The sequence below is a fragment of the Notolabrus celidotus genome, chromosome 2 (genome assembly GCF_009762535.1).
Source record: "Notolabrus celidotus isolate fNotCel1 chromosome 2, fNotCel1.pri, whole genome shotgun sequence".
NCBI lineage: Eukaryota > Metazoa > Chordata > Actinopteri > Labriformes > Labridae > Notolabrus > Notolabrus celidotus.
The window spans coordinates 31,207,610-31,223,613 of NC_048273.1; the positions used below are offsets into that span (position 1 = coordinate 31,207,610).

At 39.2% G+C, this 16,004-nt stretch overlaps 2 protein-coding genes across 2 annotated transcripts in view; one reads left to right on the forward strand and one right to left on the reverse strand.

Moving 5' to 3' along the window:
- raver2 (ribonucleoprotein, PTB-binding 2) overlaps positions 1–13,169 on the forward strand; it is a 126,548-nt gene extending 113,379 nt beyond the window's left edge. The window contains exon 16 of the mRNA XM_034709478.1: positions 1,640–13,169. Coding sequence (XP_034565369.1) covers positions 1,640–1,780 — 141 coding nt within the window. The 3' untranslated portion in view covers positions 1,781–13,169. The remainder of the gene's footprint in view (positions 1–1,639) is intronic.
- Positions 13,145–16,004, reverse strand: part of jak1 (Janus kinase 1) — a 42,813-nt gene continuing 39,953 nt past the window's right edge. Inside the window, exon 25 of the mRNA XM_034709465.1 lies at positions 13,145–14,958. Within this exon, the coding sequence (XP_034565356.1) occupies positions 14,839–14,958 (120 nt within the window). The 3' untranslated portion in view covers positions 13,145–14,838. The remainder of the gene's footprint in view (positions 14,959–16,004) is intronic.

Below are 16,004 nucleotides of genomic sequence, written 5' to 3' on the forward strand. Positions count from 1 at the left end.
TAGATATGAGAGCAGGCTGCTGTCTCACTGCTCTGTGTTGTATTTCTCTCAGGAAGAGACAGAGCATGATGACGAGAGCAGACAGGATCCAGACGCCAGAGCTCAGCCTCATCTTTGGAAAGATTTACATTTGTTTGTGCAGACAGCCTTTGTGGTCCCTCTTAAAGGAGACCTTTAGACTAGTAGACTGTAAACACACATGGATGAAGAATGCTTTTGTTGTTGTTATTCAAAACTGTTTATTGTTTTCCTCTTTCTTCTCAAAATCTGTTTCTTATAAACCTTTTATAGACGAACAGTTTAAGGTGAGATATTAACACCACTGTTATGCCTCAAGTGCAACAGAGGAAGTATTGTGGGTGATACTGTTCCTGCACCGATGTTCCATCAGAGGGAGTAACAGAGGCTTAAAGGTGGAGGTAATCTACAGCGTCACAGGAACACAGATATTACGCCGCTGTGGGGTGAAATAGCAAAGCATCCTGAAAGCTTTGTTGGAGCTGTCCAAGAATCGCAGTCAGAGCTGTAGTTTATCTTCAGTATTACAGCAGGTCGGACAAAGATGTTTAATCTAGAGGAATGAAAACTGTGCAAGTCAGTGTGAGTAACAGGGAGGACGAGCTGTGGATTTAGTTTATCAAAGATAGAAGAACCCAGGTAGGGTGAAGTCTTGGGTTTAAGACATTATGCAGCCTACTAATCACTCGGCTGTGTTAAATACTGGCTTTTGGGGCGCCATTGGCCTAGCGATCTAAGCGCGCACCCCACATACAGAGGCTATAGCCCTCAACCATTCCAGGCTCAACTATTTACTGCATGTCCTCCCCCACTCTCTACTCCTCACAATTCCTTCTCTCTTCAACTGTCCTGTCCATTAAAGGTGGAAATAAATGCCCAAAAATATAACTTTTAAAAAAATACTGGCTTCCGATTTGTAAAAACTCCATAACGACGGTTATTATTCTGAATATGAGAGCAACGCCAGGGACAATCAGTTCACTCATGTCATTTCAAATAAATCCATGAATAGCACATTTATAAAGTTCATAACTTCACCTCATCCTGTCGCCTGTGTTGCAAAAATGGGAAGTTTCTGATAGTAAACAACAGGGAAGACATAATAATTATTTCTCTCTATTTATTGGAATGTCAAAAATTTGAGATTGGTTGTTAATAGCAGAAAAAAGAAGGCAAGAGAATGAAAACCATGCAGAAACTAATCAATGCAATGGACTTACTTGCATTGATTCTTCCTGTCTGAATCTGCGTGTGTTTCTGCATTACACATCGTTAACAAACACCCCGTCTTTTTCTGGGTGTGTGTAGAGCACCTCACTTCTCACCTCACATCTGTCATCTCCTCCAACATGATTTGTGCTGCAGTAGAAGACACACACTGTGGTAAAAGATCACTGAGTCTTCTTCTGATGCTTCTGCTGCTTCTGCTGCTTCTTTGTCTTCCCTTCATTTTATGGTATCAACCACTACCGCCCCTATTATGAATCAGTTTGATACATGATATTACTTTCTGCGTATTTTGAGCTTAATATCAATTTTTCCCCTTTTTTTTATCTGTGATCACTTTATTTCGACAAACACTTCGTTAAATCATCCTCTCCTCTCATTCTTGTTTCCACAGAACCAGACCAGAGGCCATAAGAGGGAGTACCCTCAGCTGGCAGTACAGGAAGTGACATCATCAGATGGTGCCTACATCGGGCAGCACTCCCAGGGTCTTGGAGGGCAGTACGCCGACTACTTTAAGAGGAAGAGGCTCTAGTAAGAACCAAACCACCTTAAAGCATAACGCTTATGGAGGGAGGCACACACACAGCGTCTGCTGGATGTCACAGCTCCCTCTAGTGGCCTTTCTGTGGTGGCCATGTTGCATCCCTGAAGTAGGTAATTAGTTTAATAGAATTTGGGGTTGCAAATGGCTCAAGTGAAAGTAAGCCATAGTGCTCTTTGATCCTGGCACTTATTTACACAAACACACACACACACACACACACACACACACACACACACACACACACACACACACACACACTCACACAAATACACACACTCAAACACGGTGTTGCTTTTGTCCTGTTCAAGCCTTAACTCTTAAACTTCAACTGTTGTTTCTCAGTGTGTCGACTGTACTTAACTTATATTCACTTGTACATTTTTTCTAATATACTGTAAACTGAACTATACTGTATCTGTACGTATAAGCTGCTTTTGTATTTGCAGCCAGGTGACCTGTCTGTCCACCTGCCTGCTTGCTGAAACTGTCTTAGTACCTGTCTTACGGTCAGGTGTCTCCCTCTCTGTCACCTTTTTGAAAACAAAACGTGTGTCGTTTTCTTCTCTCAGTCAGTCGAACTGACATCTGTTTGTTCTCGCTTCAGTGTCTTTCCTCTTTTCCTTTTATTGCCCAGGTTTCTATTTTGTATCTCCCTTGCGGAGAATTACGGTGTGTGAGTGGGTGTTTGTTGCGCGTGTGTGTGTGAGTGTGTGTGTGTGTTTTAATGCATGTTTTATGCTTTTTCTGTAGGAAGTGTCAGCCATTTCAATCCCAAGGTTTTTTGGGAGCACATCAGGAAAACAAAAAAAAGGGCCTGAACCAATCAAAGCCCTTTATTGTGGTGACTTACAATAACTTCCCTTAGTGAATGGACCTTTGTCAGCGAGAAAATAAAAGGCTGGTGTAAATACAGTGTATTATACAGAACATATAAAGCCATGCGTACCAGACAATATCATATACTCTAATGGACGTTCACTGCTCTTTTGTGAGCAATTGTACTAAATGAATGAAAGGAATACATTTACTAAGTGTCTGATTTTTTTGTCAATCTATACTGTTATATATTTGTAATATAATATAATAATAATAATATTCCAAGGCAATTCAGAACAGTTATTAATATTGAAGCAGATTGTGTTGACTTTAATGTATTTTTCTTGTTTGGTTTTGAACATTTAAGCCAAATATTGGGGCACAGTGCTTTCTCTTCTTTTCTCTTCTCTTCTGTCTGATTCAACACTTTCAGGGGTTTTGGGGAAGATTTGTCAGAAATGTAACTGCAGCTTTACTTCCATTTCTAGTTGCCATTAAAGCATACTGGTTAAGGCTGTATAACTGTGTCCTCAAGTTATACTAAGTACAACAAATCAGCAGTTTTTAAGAGTGTAGTGTCTGCACACCCAAAGTGGCAAAGACAGTGAACTTTAATAGATAGACTAGAAAAACCTGTTATTTTCAAAATGTGGGATGTTTAGTAATATTTTAAAGTTATATTAAATTGCATTTATACAATGCACTCATTTAATCACAAAAAAAGATAATACTTTAGGGTTTTCTTTTTCCTTTTTCTGGATTCTGACTGAAAAAACATCATCCCACATATAACCACGTGTTACTTTATCTTCGTTATGAGCAGGGCTGCCATTAAGGATCAATTTGAATAGTGTGTCATTTTTCTGAATTTATCCATTTGTTCTGTTAAGCCTGGTTTATACTTCAGCGTTGACCCTACGCAGCAGTAGCCGTCACAGACATGAGCACTACATACTTGTGTGTTGATGTGTCCGTGTGCGTTACTCTGCGGAAACGCTTGAGGACCGTGTGGTCTCTCAGATAGTCGTGTCGCCTGTTTCCGGCCCCGCTCGGTTTTCTTTTTCACAGCTATTCAGAGCGTATTATGTTAATTTAGAGCTGATATGTTGCTTTTTATAATACAGCAATGATTACAGGGAAGAATAGTGAGGATACATCAGAGGAGATTAAATGCACGGCCGTTGGAAGGCGATTCCGGAAGTGCTGTTAATGCAGGAACCAATCTCAGGCTTACGGCCCGCATAGATACATTTTTGAAGAGGTGCACGTTGGTTACGTGCGTAGGCGTATAAACCAGGCTTTGAGTCAGAACATTTTATAAAATAAAAAAAATGCTTAACTTGAATGAAGGACACAGAAAATATCTACATTTAAAAAGCTGAAATCAGATAGCTACGACTCTCTCTTATAAAACCACTGTTACAAAAATGGGTAATCAAAACAGCTGACAGTTCATCAAGCTTGACAGCCTTTAGAATCAGCGCAGACCTCCTGCATAATGTGATGTGTAGTATGAAATGTGGACACAGTCTTTATCATTGTGCAGGGTGAGTGATCTAGTATCTTTGTTCTTCTATGCTCAGATCATGCTACTGTAACATGCTATCATGCATGTTTCTTTTCTTCATGGTGTCGGTAGAGTTAAACCACACCTCCACGTTCATCTTTAAGGGGAAGCTGAGGAGAAAAAAAGCATCTTTTAAATATAAATTTTGCAGAGCTGATTTTTTTAAAGCTGCTTTTACAAAGGCACAGTGAAATGATTGTTTATTCCTTAGAAAAGAAGATACTTTTTTTGTTATTGTTAGAATCTAGCTTAGAGGAAGGATCCCTTCACTTCATAAAGATTTATTGATGTTTATTACAAAGTAGAGGGCTTGGTATTTTGATTTTACAGCTTGGACGTAAGTTTTGTCTAAGCAAATGGCAATAACTAAGGCTCCTGTTACTGTAGAGAGATGAATGTAAAATGTTTATTTTCTAGTGTAAATGTTTGCCTTTGTCACAGCGTCACAGACTCCAACCTTGCAGCTCACACACTCCCTGAAAGCTTTTTTTAGAATGATTTATATTTATGTTCTCCTCACAACTGTATTTGTATCTTTATATCGCGGCGTGGAAATATTACTTATGTCACAATGGCAACCATGCTCACACACTGTGAAACGCAATAGAAGAAGAGATCAGATAACGTGTACATACACATCGGTTAAGTCAAGATATGTGGAGTGAGTTTCTAATGTGAGCACGGCTTCAACAAGTAGTGCACAGTGCAGACATGTTAACTGAAGAGTGGAGTGTGTGTGCCTATTATTACTAATTAACAGCTGAACATAAAACTTAAAGCAATACATAAGTCACTGTATTCTTTGTACTGCTACTAAAGTACACACTTTTATGTTTTTGACATCTTTGTTGATTCTGTCACTGTCTGCTCTCAGTGATGTGTGTCATGTCATCTTCATGTAACACACACTGCCACACATTTTCAAGCACATACATTGAATGTTCCAGTTTGGAGGATATGGAAGGAAAAAAGGGGGTGGGTTCTGTTTAATATGTTCAAAAACCAGGCAGTAGAAGAAGTCAGTGCTCTATTAAGAGTCCGTATGTGTGAATGTTTTACATAATGATTATTTGCATTCTATAGCTCGCTTCATGTCTTTCTTTCTCTTAATTTCTGCCCTCATTAACCTGTTTGGGAAGCTTTCTTCAATATTCTTTATGCAGTAATGGATGATATGGACACAGATTTCCTCCCTTCCACAGAGTGATGCCTGTTATATGATTATAGTCCAAGCGTCAACCTCTGGCCGTGAGAATTGAAGCCAATGCGGAAGTATTAAAAACTTTCAAGTGTCTGCTTGAGGCTGGTTTCGGAAGTAACAGAAACCACATACACACCAATTTAAAAAAAAAACAATCTTTACAGCAGAAATAAACATGTTTACAGCCTGGTACAAAAAGCGAGTGTAGTCTGGATAGTTAATTTCTCGATCGACACATTTGATTGTGGGGGTGATTTATTTCATAACCCACCATTTTCGAAGATATTGAGATTACGAGTTTTCCATTATGAGAGGCACAGCTGACTTGATTGACAGGCAGGAACACTGTAGCTGTTGGCTAGGAGGCTCAAAGCCTGCCTCTTCATGTCACACTCGCTCAACAGCAGTTATGTGGAGTTCAACGTTTCCAATATGGCTGCCGCCCACGACTTGCCTCAAAACAGTGCTTAAGAAACAGATAGGTGACGTCATGGATACTATGTCCATTATTTATACAGTCTATGTTATAGTCCTACTAATGTGTCAGCCTGTCCCACATCAAGTCAGGACCAAAACAGCCCTGACCTGAGGAGACATGGACTCTACTAGACCTCTAAAGGTGTGTTGTGGTATTTGGCAGCAGATCCTATTAAAGGTGACATATCATGCAAAATCGACTTTTTAATGGTTCTCTACCTGAAATATGTTTCCCTGGCATGTCTACAAACCCCCCGAAAATGATAAAAATCCATTCTGCCCCTGTTCTGATTTCTCCACCTTTCTGTAAATGTGTGCTGAAACGAGCCGTTTCAGTTTTCAGTGTTTTTCATACGTCACAACGCCATCCGGTCTGTAACGGAAGTCAGAGCTCGGAGCTTGTTCAGCCCAGACTGTATAAAATACAACTCAACCCCTCCTCCGTTTTTCCATTAACTGCACACGTGTGCTAACAAGGAGCTTAGGAGGGAGGCATGCTAGTTGTAGGCTGTCTTAATAAACACAAAGGTCAGATTTACTCCCCACGTCTGCAGATTTGAAGATCTAGTGGATGATTTTTATTTTTCATGGAAAAGTGCTAGCGCTAGTTAGCATAGCCACATAGCTACATGTTCGTCGCTGTGTACCAAGACCAACGTCTACAAACTGATAAATAAAACAACAAGAAACACAAAATCTGTGACCAATCGTTCAGAAAGGTCCTGCTGCAGGCGCCTCTCCGTCAGGATCAGATTGTGGATCAAATTCAGAGGGTTGAAGTAACGCGGGTCTGTGAGCAGCCGTGTATATTCAGCCAACATGTAAACATTAGATCAACGTGCTGGAGAGCTGAGGACTTCCTGAGGGGGCATGGTCAGAGAGGTCATTCTCATTTAAAGGCACAGACACAGAAAACAGCCTGTTCTGAGCAGGGCTGAAAAAGAGGGGTTTACAGGCATGCCAAAATCTGATTTCAAAGCGTTTTTTTGAGCAAAAAACTTTAAAGACATGTTTTGGGGACCTCTTAGACCAATATATTTTGATGAAAAAGAGCATTATATGTCACCTTTAAGTCCTGCAAGTAAAGAAGTGAAGACTCCATGGATCAGACTTTGTAGTCCAGCACGTCCCACAGATGTTCGATTGAATAGGTGTCTGGGGAATCTGGAGGCCTAGTCAACACTGATTTGTTGCTTCTGGCCACCTTCTTCCATCGCTCTGTGGTCCACAGTTTGTCAGCCTGCCAAAGAGCCTGCTTTGAGTTATATTTGAGCCCCACTTTAACGTCACATATCTTTAAAGTCTGTGGCTGTTTTTTCCTTATTAGCAGTTCCATGATTTTATTTCCCAAATCTGACCTGTGCCTCTGAATCAACTGTGGCCACTTGATGCATAATATGGTGACACATTCCTCTGGCCTGGTGACTTTACTCTGACTGATGGTTAATTTGCTGTTCAAAACAAAGCAGCTGGACACGTGTGCTCTCTTTGCTCTGACCTCCACCCTCGTGTGTGAAATGTCTGTGTCTGTTCAGACCACAGACAGGCCTCTGTGTTTGTAGATGTGAACCGCTGAGGCAGCAGGCTTTAGACAGCACTGTCCGCCTGCCTGTCTTCCTGACGGTCTGTTTTCCATTCCGACTGTCTGCCATAATGTATTCAGGTGTCAGGCCTGAATTTATTTTAGTGATATTCTATCTGTAGAGTCAGCTTTTTCTCTGCAGTGCTCACTTACTGTAAGGCCAGGCTTTTACACCACTGGGCTGTGAGTGTGTGTTGATGTCAGAACTTATGGGGACAAAAATAATCTGAGCTAAAATAATTCAAGTACAGTTTCAGGAGAGCACAGTGCAAATCCATAGAGAAAGAGAGAAAGCTTTGAAACCTGAAGAAGAATCACTTTTTTGTAGGTTTGAATGGACTCAAGTTGTCTGCTGTTTTCAAGGTCTCCCACTCGTTTTTCACTCTTCACCTGCAAAAACACTTAGAGTAGAAATTATTCTGTTTACTGATGAGCAAAGTCTCACTCTAGACCTCGTCTAATTGCTTATTTGCCTTATTTTTCTTCTCAATATTATCCAACATAAAAGGAAAATCTCTGTCTGATCCATGCAAAGTGTGAAACTGTTCACCGCAGCATTTTCCTACCACCATGCTCTAAAGGTGGGGAACTAAAACGCGATATCATCGTGGTAATCGTGCTTAATCTGGATGTTTTTTTATCGTTTAAATTCTTCCTAATATATTCTGCATCGTAAAACTCGATATTGTGAAAATCTTGTGTAAAATGAGGCATAATTCAAGCCTATCTAATCTACAATTCCTAGCTAACCTTGCTGATAGCAAAGCATTTACATCTTGCTGTCATATCATGTAACAATATAAAACTAAAATGTAGCTTGGAAGTGACTGTAACAGGAAGAATAATATTTTTCATTAGCATTCACTGTGTAACACTATGAAATGGTGAGGTTATTTTGGAAGTGGTTGAATTCATTTTTTTTTAACTTGTGCATTTAGAAGCAGTGTTTTGTTCATGTTAGCAACAAACATTTTATCAAAGTTTTTTATCTTGTCCATTTCTCTCTTTGAATTTTGATAGATAATCTTCAGGATTGGCAGAGAATCAGATCATTGCTAGATAGGATTGCAAAATTCCAGGATTTTTCAAAGTTGGAAACTTTCCATTGGAATAAACGGGAATTTACTAAATTGAAGGTTGGCTCTTAATAGGGAACTTAGGAAGAGCCCATTGCCTGAAAGAGTTTAGCAAAAATGCAGGCTAGGCTTGAGAAGATGCTTTTTTATTTGCATGTTGAATGGGACTTTGTTGGAGGGAGAGGGGCTCTCTTCATTTAACATTTTGAATGGGACTTTGTTGGGATCACATTTTTGTTAATTTTTGAATGGGTTGGGTCGAGGGGTATGAGTAATATTTAACCCAACATTCATGTTTTGTTCTTCAATGAAAGAATTGATTGTTCAATAAAATATTTAATTCTTGATGAAGTTCTACTTACAAATACATATGTTTAAATTGTATTATTTTGGATGGATGTCTGCTTATAACAAACAAATATTTATGCTTGGATATGATACCTTTCCATTAAATTACACTTAATTCCCATAAATTCCCATAATTCCCATAATTCCCATAATTCCCATGGACAGTTCCAATTTGGAATATTTCCAAAATTCCCCGGTTTAACTTCTCATGGAAATTAACTGGAAAATTTCTGGAAATTTACTGGAAAATGTCCACCCCTTTGCAACCCTATTTCTAGAACAAGGTGGAAAAAGAAATATTCTGCAGGATTGAGTTATTATTGTTTTTGCTAAAGCTTGCTGTCAGTTCTTTTGTTGTGCAAGATAAGCCTGTTAAAGAACACTTAGAGGACAGGTGTAGCTTCATGAGAGTGGTGGAGTGTCATACAGCCAAAAGGTGGTGCTGTAAAGAAAAGCACCTCTGTTTTATTTAAAGTGTGTTTGAGTGTCCTTCACATTTCATATGAACAGGACAGTTTGGTCAAAAAGCTCAGGTCGCTTGGACTACAGTGGGATTTCTGTCTCATGTGCTGCCATAACAACCTACAGAAAGTATTGTGGTAATGTGTGAGGCCTTTAGGTTGTTGACAATGCTCTCTTGGATTCCTGATTTTATTGCCTCTTACAAAAGCAGCCGTTTTGTGCTGTTGTTTGGTTGTTTTAAGCTGTTATTTGATGTTTTAGTGTAAACATTTTAAGTATTTTTCTGCCTTTCTTTGAGACAGGTGTGGCAGCTAGTAATTTACATGTCATGCAACCGTTTCACTTTGCCAAAACAAAGTTAGAATTCACAATTTATGTAAGGCGGAGGTACAGAGTGTGTGCTGTTTTTTTTGTTTTTTGCTGTCAGGGGCAACTTTTTCTTCTTTTGATGCCACAGTCAGAGTGCTGTGTGCGGCTTATGCACCCTGACAACCTGGTGCTTTTGCAGGAGCTCTGTGATTGACCCATGTTGGACAATCTTCAAGTCAGAGCAAACCAGAGGGAAAGAAAAATCAAATCTGTGAGTTGACGTTACAAAAAAAAATCACGGCTGGTTTAAGGACAGGTGATTGCCTGTCCCCAGCAATTTCTTTAAAATACTAGGTTTACGAAAAATACTGAACACTTAGACCTTTCAAATTGGGCCCCTCTCCTCACTCACATCTTGACATGCAGATTGGTGAAAGCTTCTATCTGTCGTTCCTCCACGCACTGGCTTCCTCGTTTTTCACTCCTATTATGTCACCAAATTGCAGATAACGAGTTGAACTTGTGTTTCCGTTGTGTCTGTGTGGAGCCAATAATTGTGGCTACTGTAGGTGTGTACATCTATAAAAAAAAAAAAAGAAGTGTGCTCTTGGCAGGTAACAGGGAACAGGTTGAAAGAAAGAGAGCGAGAGGAATGGGAAAAATAACTCCAGCTGCCGTCAGCCGTTCAGCCTGCAGGGATTTCTTTTTTGTTTGTTTGTCTTTTGGCTTTCTCCTCCTGTCGGCTCGCTCACTGAGGAGCGTTGCTTATGACTGCCAGACTCCTGCATGCTGCACATACCTGCTGCAAAGCACACACTCAGACGCGCTGCACTGTCTCCTATCTGCTCTGGTTTTTGCATTAGTTGGACTCATGTAGACCATTTCCTCCTGTCTCCACTCACATGACTCAGATGTTTACTGATGATACATTATTGTTCTCATGTTCATCTGTATGTTGTCTCTTCATGTTCATTTTTACCACAGGCTGACATTCTTCCTTCCTGATAAACAGATAACTCATATCTTTAGTAGCTTAGATACACATAAGGTGTATGTATTTGGCGTTAATGTAAAGAACAATCTGATTGGACCTGCAACATTTACTGTTTATAGAGATAGATGATGTATCTCCACCTCTGATGCCAAAATAACCGTGCAACATGACGCTGAGATCTTGTTATTTAGAGTCTGTGTAGTAAGGATCAGCTCGTGGAACCACAGCGATGACAGTCCTGCTGTCTTTAGTCTTTAGTTAAAGTTTAGTGACTCTTGTGTTTGTTTTGTGAATTAGTGTTCTGGTAATCTGGATCACATAATGCTGCATTTGTCAACAGCGCTGTCAATCAGAGACTTAAACCACATATATAACTTAAAGATAATTGGTTAGAAAAATCTGAATTAGTTTGAGAAAACGTTTTTTGCACGTGTTTTGATTTGAACGTTTCATCCTTATCCCATTTTTTTTTTACAGCAGCCAGTCAGAAGTGGGAGCTGTAAACCTTTAAGGCTGATTTATACTTCGGCGTTGCCCCTACGCAGCAGGGGCTGACACGGACATGAGCGCCACATACTTGTGCGTCGATGTGTCCGTGTCACGCAGCACGGAGTTTCGCAATCCCCCTCCAAAACGCTTGAGGGTGGCTCGGTCTCTCTAATAGCCGGTCTACTGCTTTCGGCCCCGCTACGATCTCTTTTTACTTTTCCACAGAGATTCAGAGCGTGTTATGTTAATCTACAGCTGATACATGTTGCTGTTTATCATACAGTCATGATTACATGAAGAATAGAGAGGAGGAGATAAAATACACGGACGATGAGCGGGGATCCCAGAAATACAATGGAAAAACAATGCTGCCAAGCGGACCAATCACAGGGCTTGTGGTCTGCATCGATTCTACGAGTAGTTACATTTTGTAGGTGGTGCATGTCAGCTACATGCGTACGCCTCTGCGTAGGTACGAGAGCTACATGGACCCCTGGCCAAGTGTGTCAAGTCCTTTTCGTCAAACTTCCAAACGTGACCTTTCCTTTATTTTCAGCCCCAAGCTTGTTCACTCCCACTAAAAATGCAAATACTTGAAACCTGTTCACAATATATTATTTTATAAACAGCAGGGATTTGTAGTTTCAAGCAAATGCCTCACAAATAGAAGGAAATGGTGCGTTATTTTGGTACTGAGGTATTTCAGCCATGGATTAAAGGTACAATCAGTAAATTTTCCTCCTTTATTGCATTAAAAACTTCCATTTTCCAAACTTTCTTTTTGAATAATTTCTCCTGGAATCAGATTAGCTAAGTGTCACAAGCTATTCCCATATTACTTCTTTTTCTCAGCACTCTTTATTATTTTTGTTTATTCTAACAAAGGACTACTTCTGTTACCTTTAATACTACAAGCAGACGGCAGAAGAACTTCATTTGAACTGTTTTAAAGTTGCCTTTTATGTAATGTGATGGATCGATCATTAATGAAGTTCCTGATGTTGCCATGTTACGTTGCCATGTTAAACCCCGCCCCTCAAAGTTGTAGTACGATAAACATGTTTATTAGGGAATGTATTCTGGAGTGAAATCTTGCTCTTCTTCTTCTTCTGTGCCTCTCTGTGCCACTTATTAGATGTGACGTCTTTCATGATTGTACACAAAGTTAACATAGCACAAACAAGCCTGCTTAGGTATAATCAAAGAAGGATGCTTCTGTTTTGTTGAACATCAGTACTTTAAACCTTTTAGTGAGCCAGCTGCAATTTACTGAAAGTTCAGGATGAATTCTGTTTCTGTGTAAACGCAGCAGCAGCTGATTTTTCTTTTGCTCCGTTTCCTAAATTAAAACACTGATGTGAAAACACAGCTGTTTTTTTTTTTTTATAAAAGGCGTCCAGTTACATCAAAACGGAAAAACTTCTTTTCAAATTTCTCCAGGTCATTACCAAGATTTATTTCTGTTCGTGTGAACAGAGCCTCCTTTAAAGCTTCAGTGCGTTGCCATTGTACCAGGTTGGTGGTGAGGCTGGACTTTGCAATAGTGAATGACTGTGTGTGTGCGTGTGTGAGAGTGAGTGTGTTGATCAAAAAGCTTTGCAATACTGAAGTATTTCAGATTTTTCTGACCTGTTTTCTGGCTGTAGCTTAATTAGATTTGCTGTGCTTCTTGCTTTGTAAACATTTTTTTGTGGATTTTTTTCTGACCTGAAATATACTGTAGATTTTGCTAAATTTTATATCACACTGACATTGCTATTGTTTTACTGTGAATAAGGTATTTCTAGAGCAATTTGAGCATGCATACTTACAACTGTAATATATAGAACAAACTGTTTTCAGTAGTTAATAATATATTGCATTTGGACTGACGCAGACAGAACACAACAAACATTGATTTTATTTATTTTTTCATTGTGTATTTATGGATACTTTTACCTTCCATAAGTCTTTCTTTTTGTCTTATTTTTTGAAAAATATATATATTTCTTTTCTCTTATTCTGAGCAGAAGGAAATGTCTTTTACATTCCTAAATAAAATGTGGACTGAAGCGCATTTTTCTCTTCTTGACAGTCTTTTTTTTTTTCACAGTACAAGCCATACAGTTGCATGAAGAACTGACCATTTCTGACGTATGACTGAGCGTGATTTCACAAACACTACTGATGGATTCAAACAGAAAAGCCCTCTGCTCACAGCCTGAAACATACACACAGATAAAATACACTTTTATAAATTTTCTGGCAGATTACAAATAAAAAGATACAAATAAAATGTTTGTACATAGTAATGAAAATGCCATGTGAAGACACTGACTTTAACAAGTGGTTCAATTTACAACCTGAATCTTGAATCGGCTCTTTTTTTTGTTGCAATGTTACGATTAGTATATCAACGTGTGAAAGTATCCGTGGCTCTTACTGATTTGAATTTCAGGTACAAAACAGTAGAGAGTGAGAAAAAGTGAAGTGGTGCTGCCCTCAAGTGTCTTTGACAGGTACTTCTCTATATCTCTTACAGCCAGGACGAGTACATTTAACAAGTGCTGTGTTTGGTGGCGAAAAAAAGATCAGTTCCTGGTGATTTGAAGAGGATAAAAATATTTGAAAGATAAGACAATAATGACTCAAATTATAAAAGAAACAGATTTTCTTCTCCTGTGCAGATGCAGCTCCAACAGCTCCTTCACAGATGATTTCAGACAGAAACACAAATCCAGGCTGAAAAAAAAGCATCATCAACAATCCTGTAGTCTATAAAAGACTCAAAATGAGATGTGCTGTGAAAGTTCAAAGAGGTTTTAAAAACTAAATAAAGAACTGAATAAAACATTTTATGTATAACAAATACACTTCCTCATCCTTTGAAACCAAGAAAGGAAAAACTGCTGCCTGACATCTGCACAACCTGAACAGACAATCCAAACATGTCGCTCAGATATTTCCATGGCTCACTCATGCTAAAAGAAATTCAAACTGGGTGCAGACTTAGCCTAATGGTTAAGTTGTGCGCCCATACCTGCAGCCTCTTTCCCACATGTCATTCCTCCACTCTCTCCCAGTTTCCTAAACTATCCACTGTCCTCTCCTCTATAAAACAAAGGTGTTAAATCCCCAAAAATATGACTTAAAAAATTTAAAAGATAAGATATTCAAACTGAAAAGTCCAAGAATCACATCTTTAGTATCCGTGTTGAGGCATCTTCTTCATCTCCTTCATCTGCAATCTGCTCCGTCGTTCCCGAGACAAAATGTCACATGACTTTTGGTCTGAGCGTCAAACAGTTCCTGTCTCTGCTCTGTTTCCATCTTCTGAACCAGCTGTCCACATGTTATAAGGCCTTCAGAGCACAATACACAAGCAATGAGTCCAAGTGAGCTTCTGTTAAGATACAGGTCCTTTTGAAGATACAAGATCACATTTAGCGCGGGCTAAAGCTACAAGATTAGCCTGAACATTCAAAATGCTCAAATGATTAAAAACTGAAGTAACATAAAAATATGAGCGCATCAAATAAAAAAATGTTACAAATAAGCCAGACTTAATGATTATGAATTAGAAATGTGATGCTTTTCAAAGAAAGATGTGTAAGGTTTGTATGTGAGTATGAAGGAGCGCAGCTGATCCTCCAGGACTGTCTCTCAGCATGATGAAGCTGCACAGGCAGACGCTGATCTGGGGACAGATGTTTCCATCAGCTTCACTCCCAGAGCCACAAACAGATTTAAAAGTCATTCTGCGGCTGCAGCTTCTGCTGCATGGTGCTCAGATCCTTTATCAGGCGCTCGAAGGTGATCCTCTGTTCAGGCATTTGCTCCCAGCACCTGCGCATCAGCTCGTACACCTGTGAAGCATGAAACGTGTTAGACTACAGGTGGAAACTTAAAACATGAGCAAGATATCAAACACAGCTTCTTCTTCTTCTTCTTCTTCTTCTTTCTTTTCCTGTGGAACATCATCCTGCAAATAGACGTTCTTCTTCTGATAATGCTTCAATTTTACAAAGCAGAGATAAACACTAACTGGTTTTGTGAAAGTTAGGGGTGTAACGATTCATCTACTACATCCATGTATTGATTTATATTCCTATGATCCAATAACATCAATCTGTGGTCTTCCAGACAACATGGATCGATCTAACATCGTTTTAAAGGATAATAAATCAATACTAGGAAATTACGCATTAGATTTAAGCATGGCAGACTTTATATGGATGTGTTTTTTTTTGCATTTTTAATGATAAAGACATTAAACGTCACTCAATTCAGGCTGCCTGTCTGTGACGTTATCGCCCCGGACAGCAGAGGAGAAGCCGACGAGCGAGATACGAATGGAACTGTTGTTAAAAAGAATCGTTACACCCCTAGTGAAAGTATCTGGCTGATCTTGAGACTGTGATTTCATTTACATTCAGAGGGAATGATAAAGTTGCAATATTAGCTATCATGTTTATGAGGTGAATTTTGTGAACATCTGACACAGATGATTTCTGAAGTGTGTCTTATACGGTTTATGTTTGAAGCTGTTTCTGCATGACAACATTAAAATAACATTAGTATGAATTTAATGAATACAGTCCTTCCTGCTATATGAAAACTTTGGTATGCCATACTGTGATGTGATGTGAATAAAATTTAGACTGGTTGTTTGAGTGCATTATTCTTACAAATTTAAAATCTGCAATGTTTTTTTTTGTTTTGTTTTTTGAATCTGTAGCAAACAGATCAGAATGTAAAAGAGTCAGAGCGAAGAGCCCTCTCTAAAACATCGCTGCCTTCAAACTTGTTGAGCCTCCTCGAGTAAAAGAAAACCCTGCTCTCTGGTTCTGAAGTGCAGCTCTTTGTCTCTGTCATTTCTTTATGTTGGTAAAAACAAAAAGGGAGCTTCATA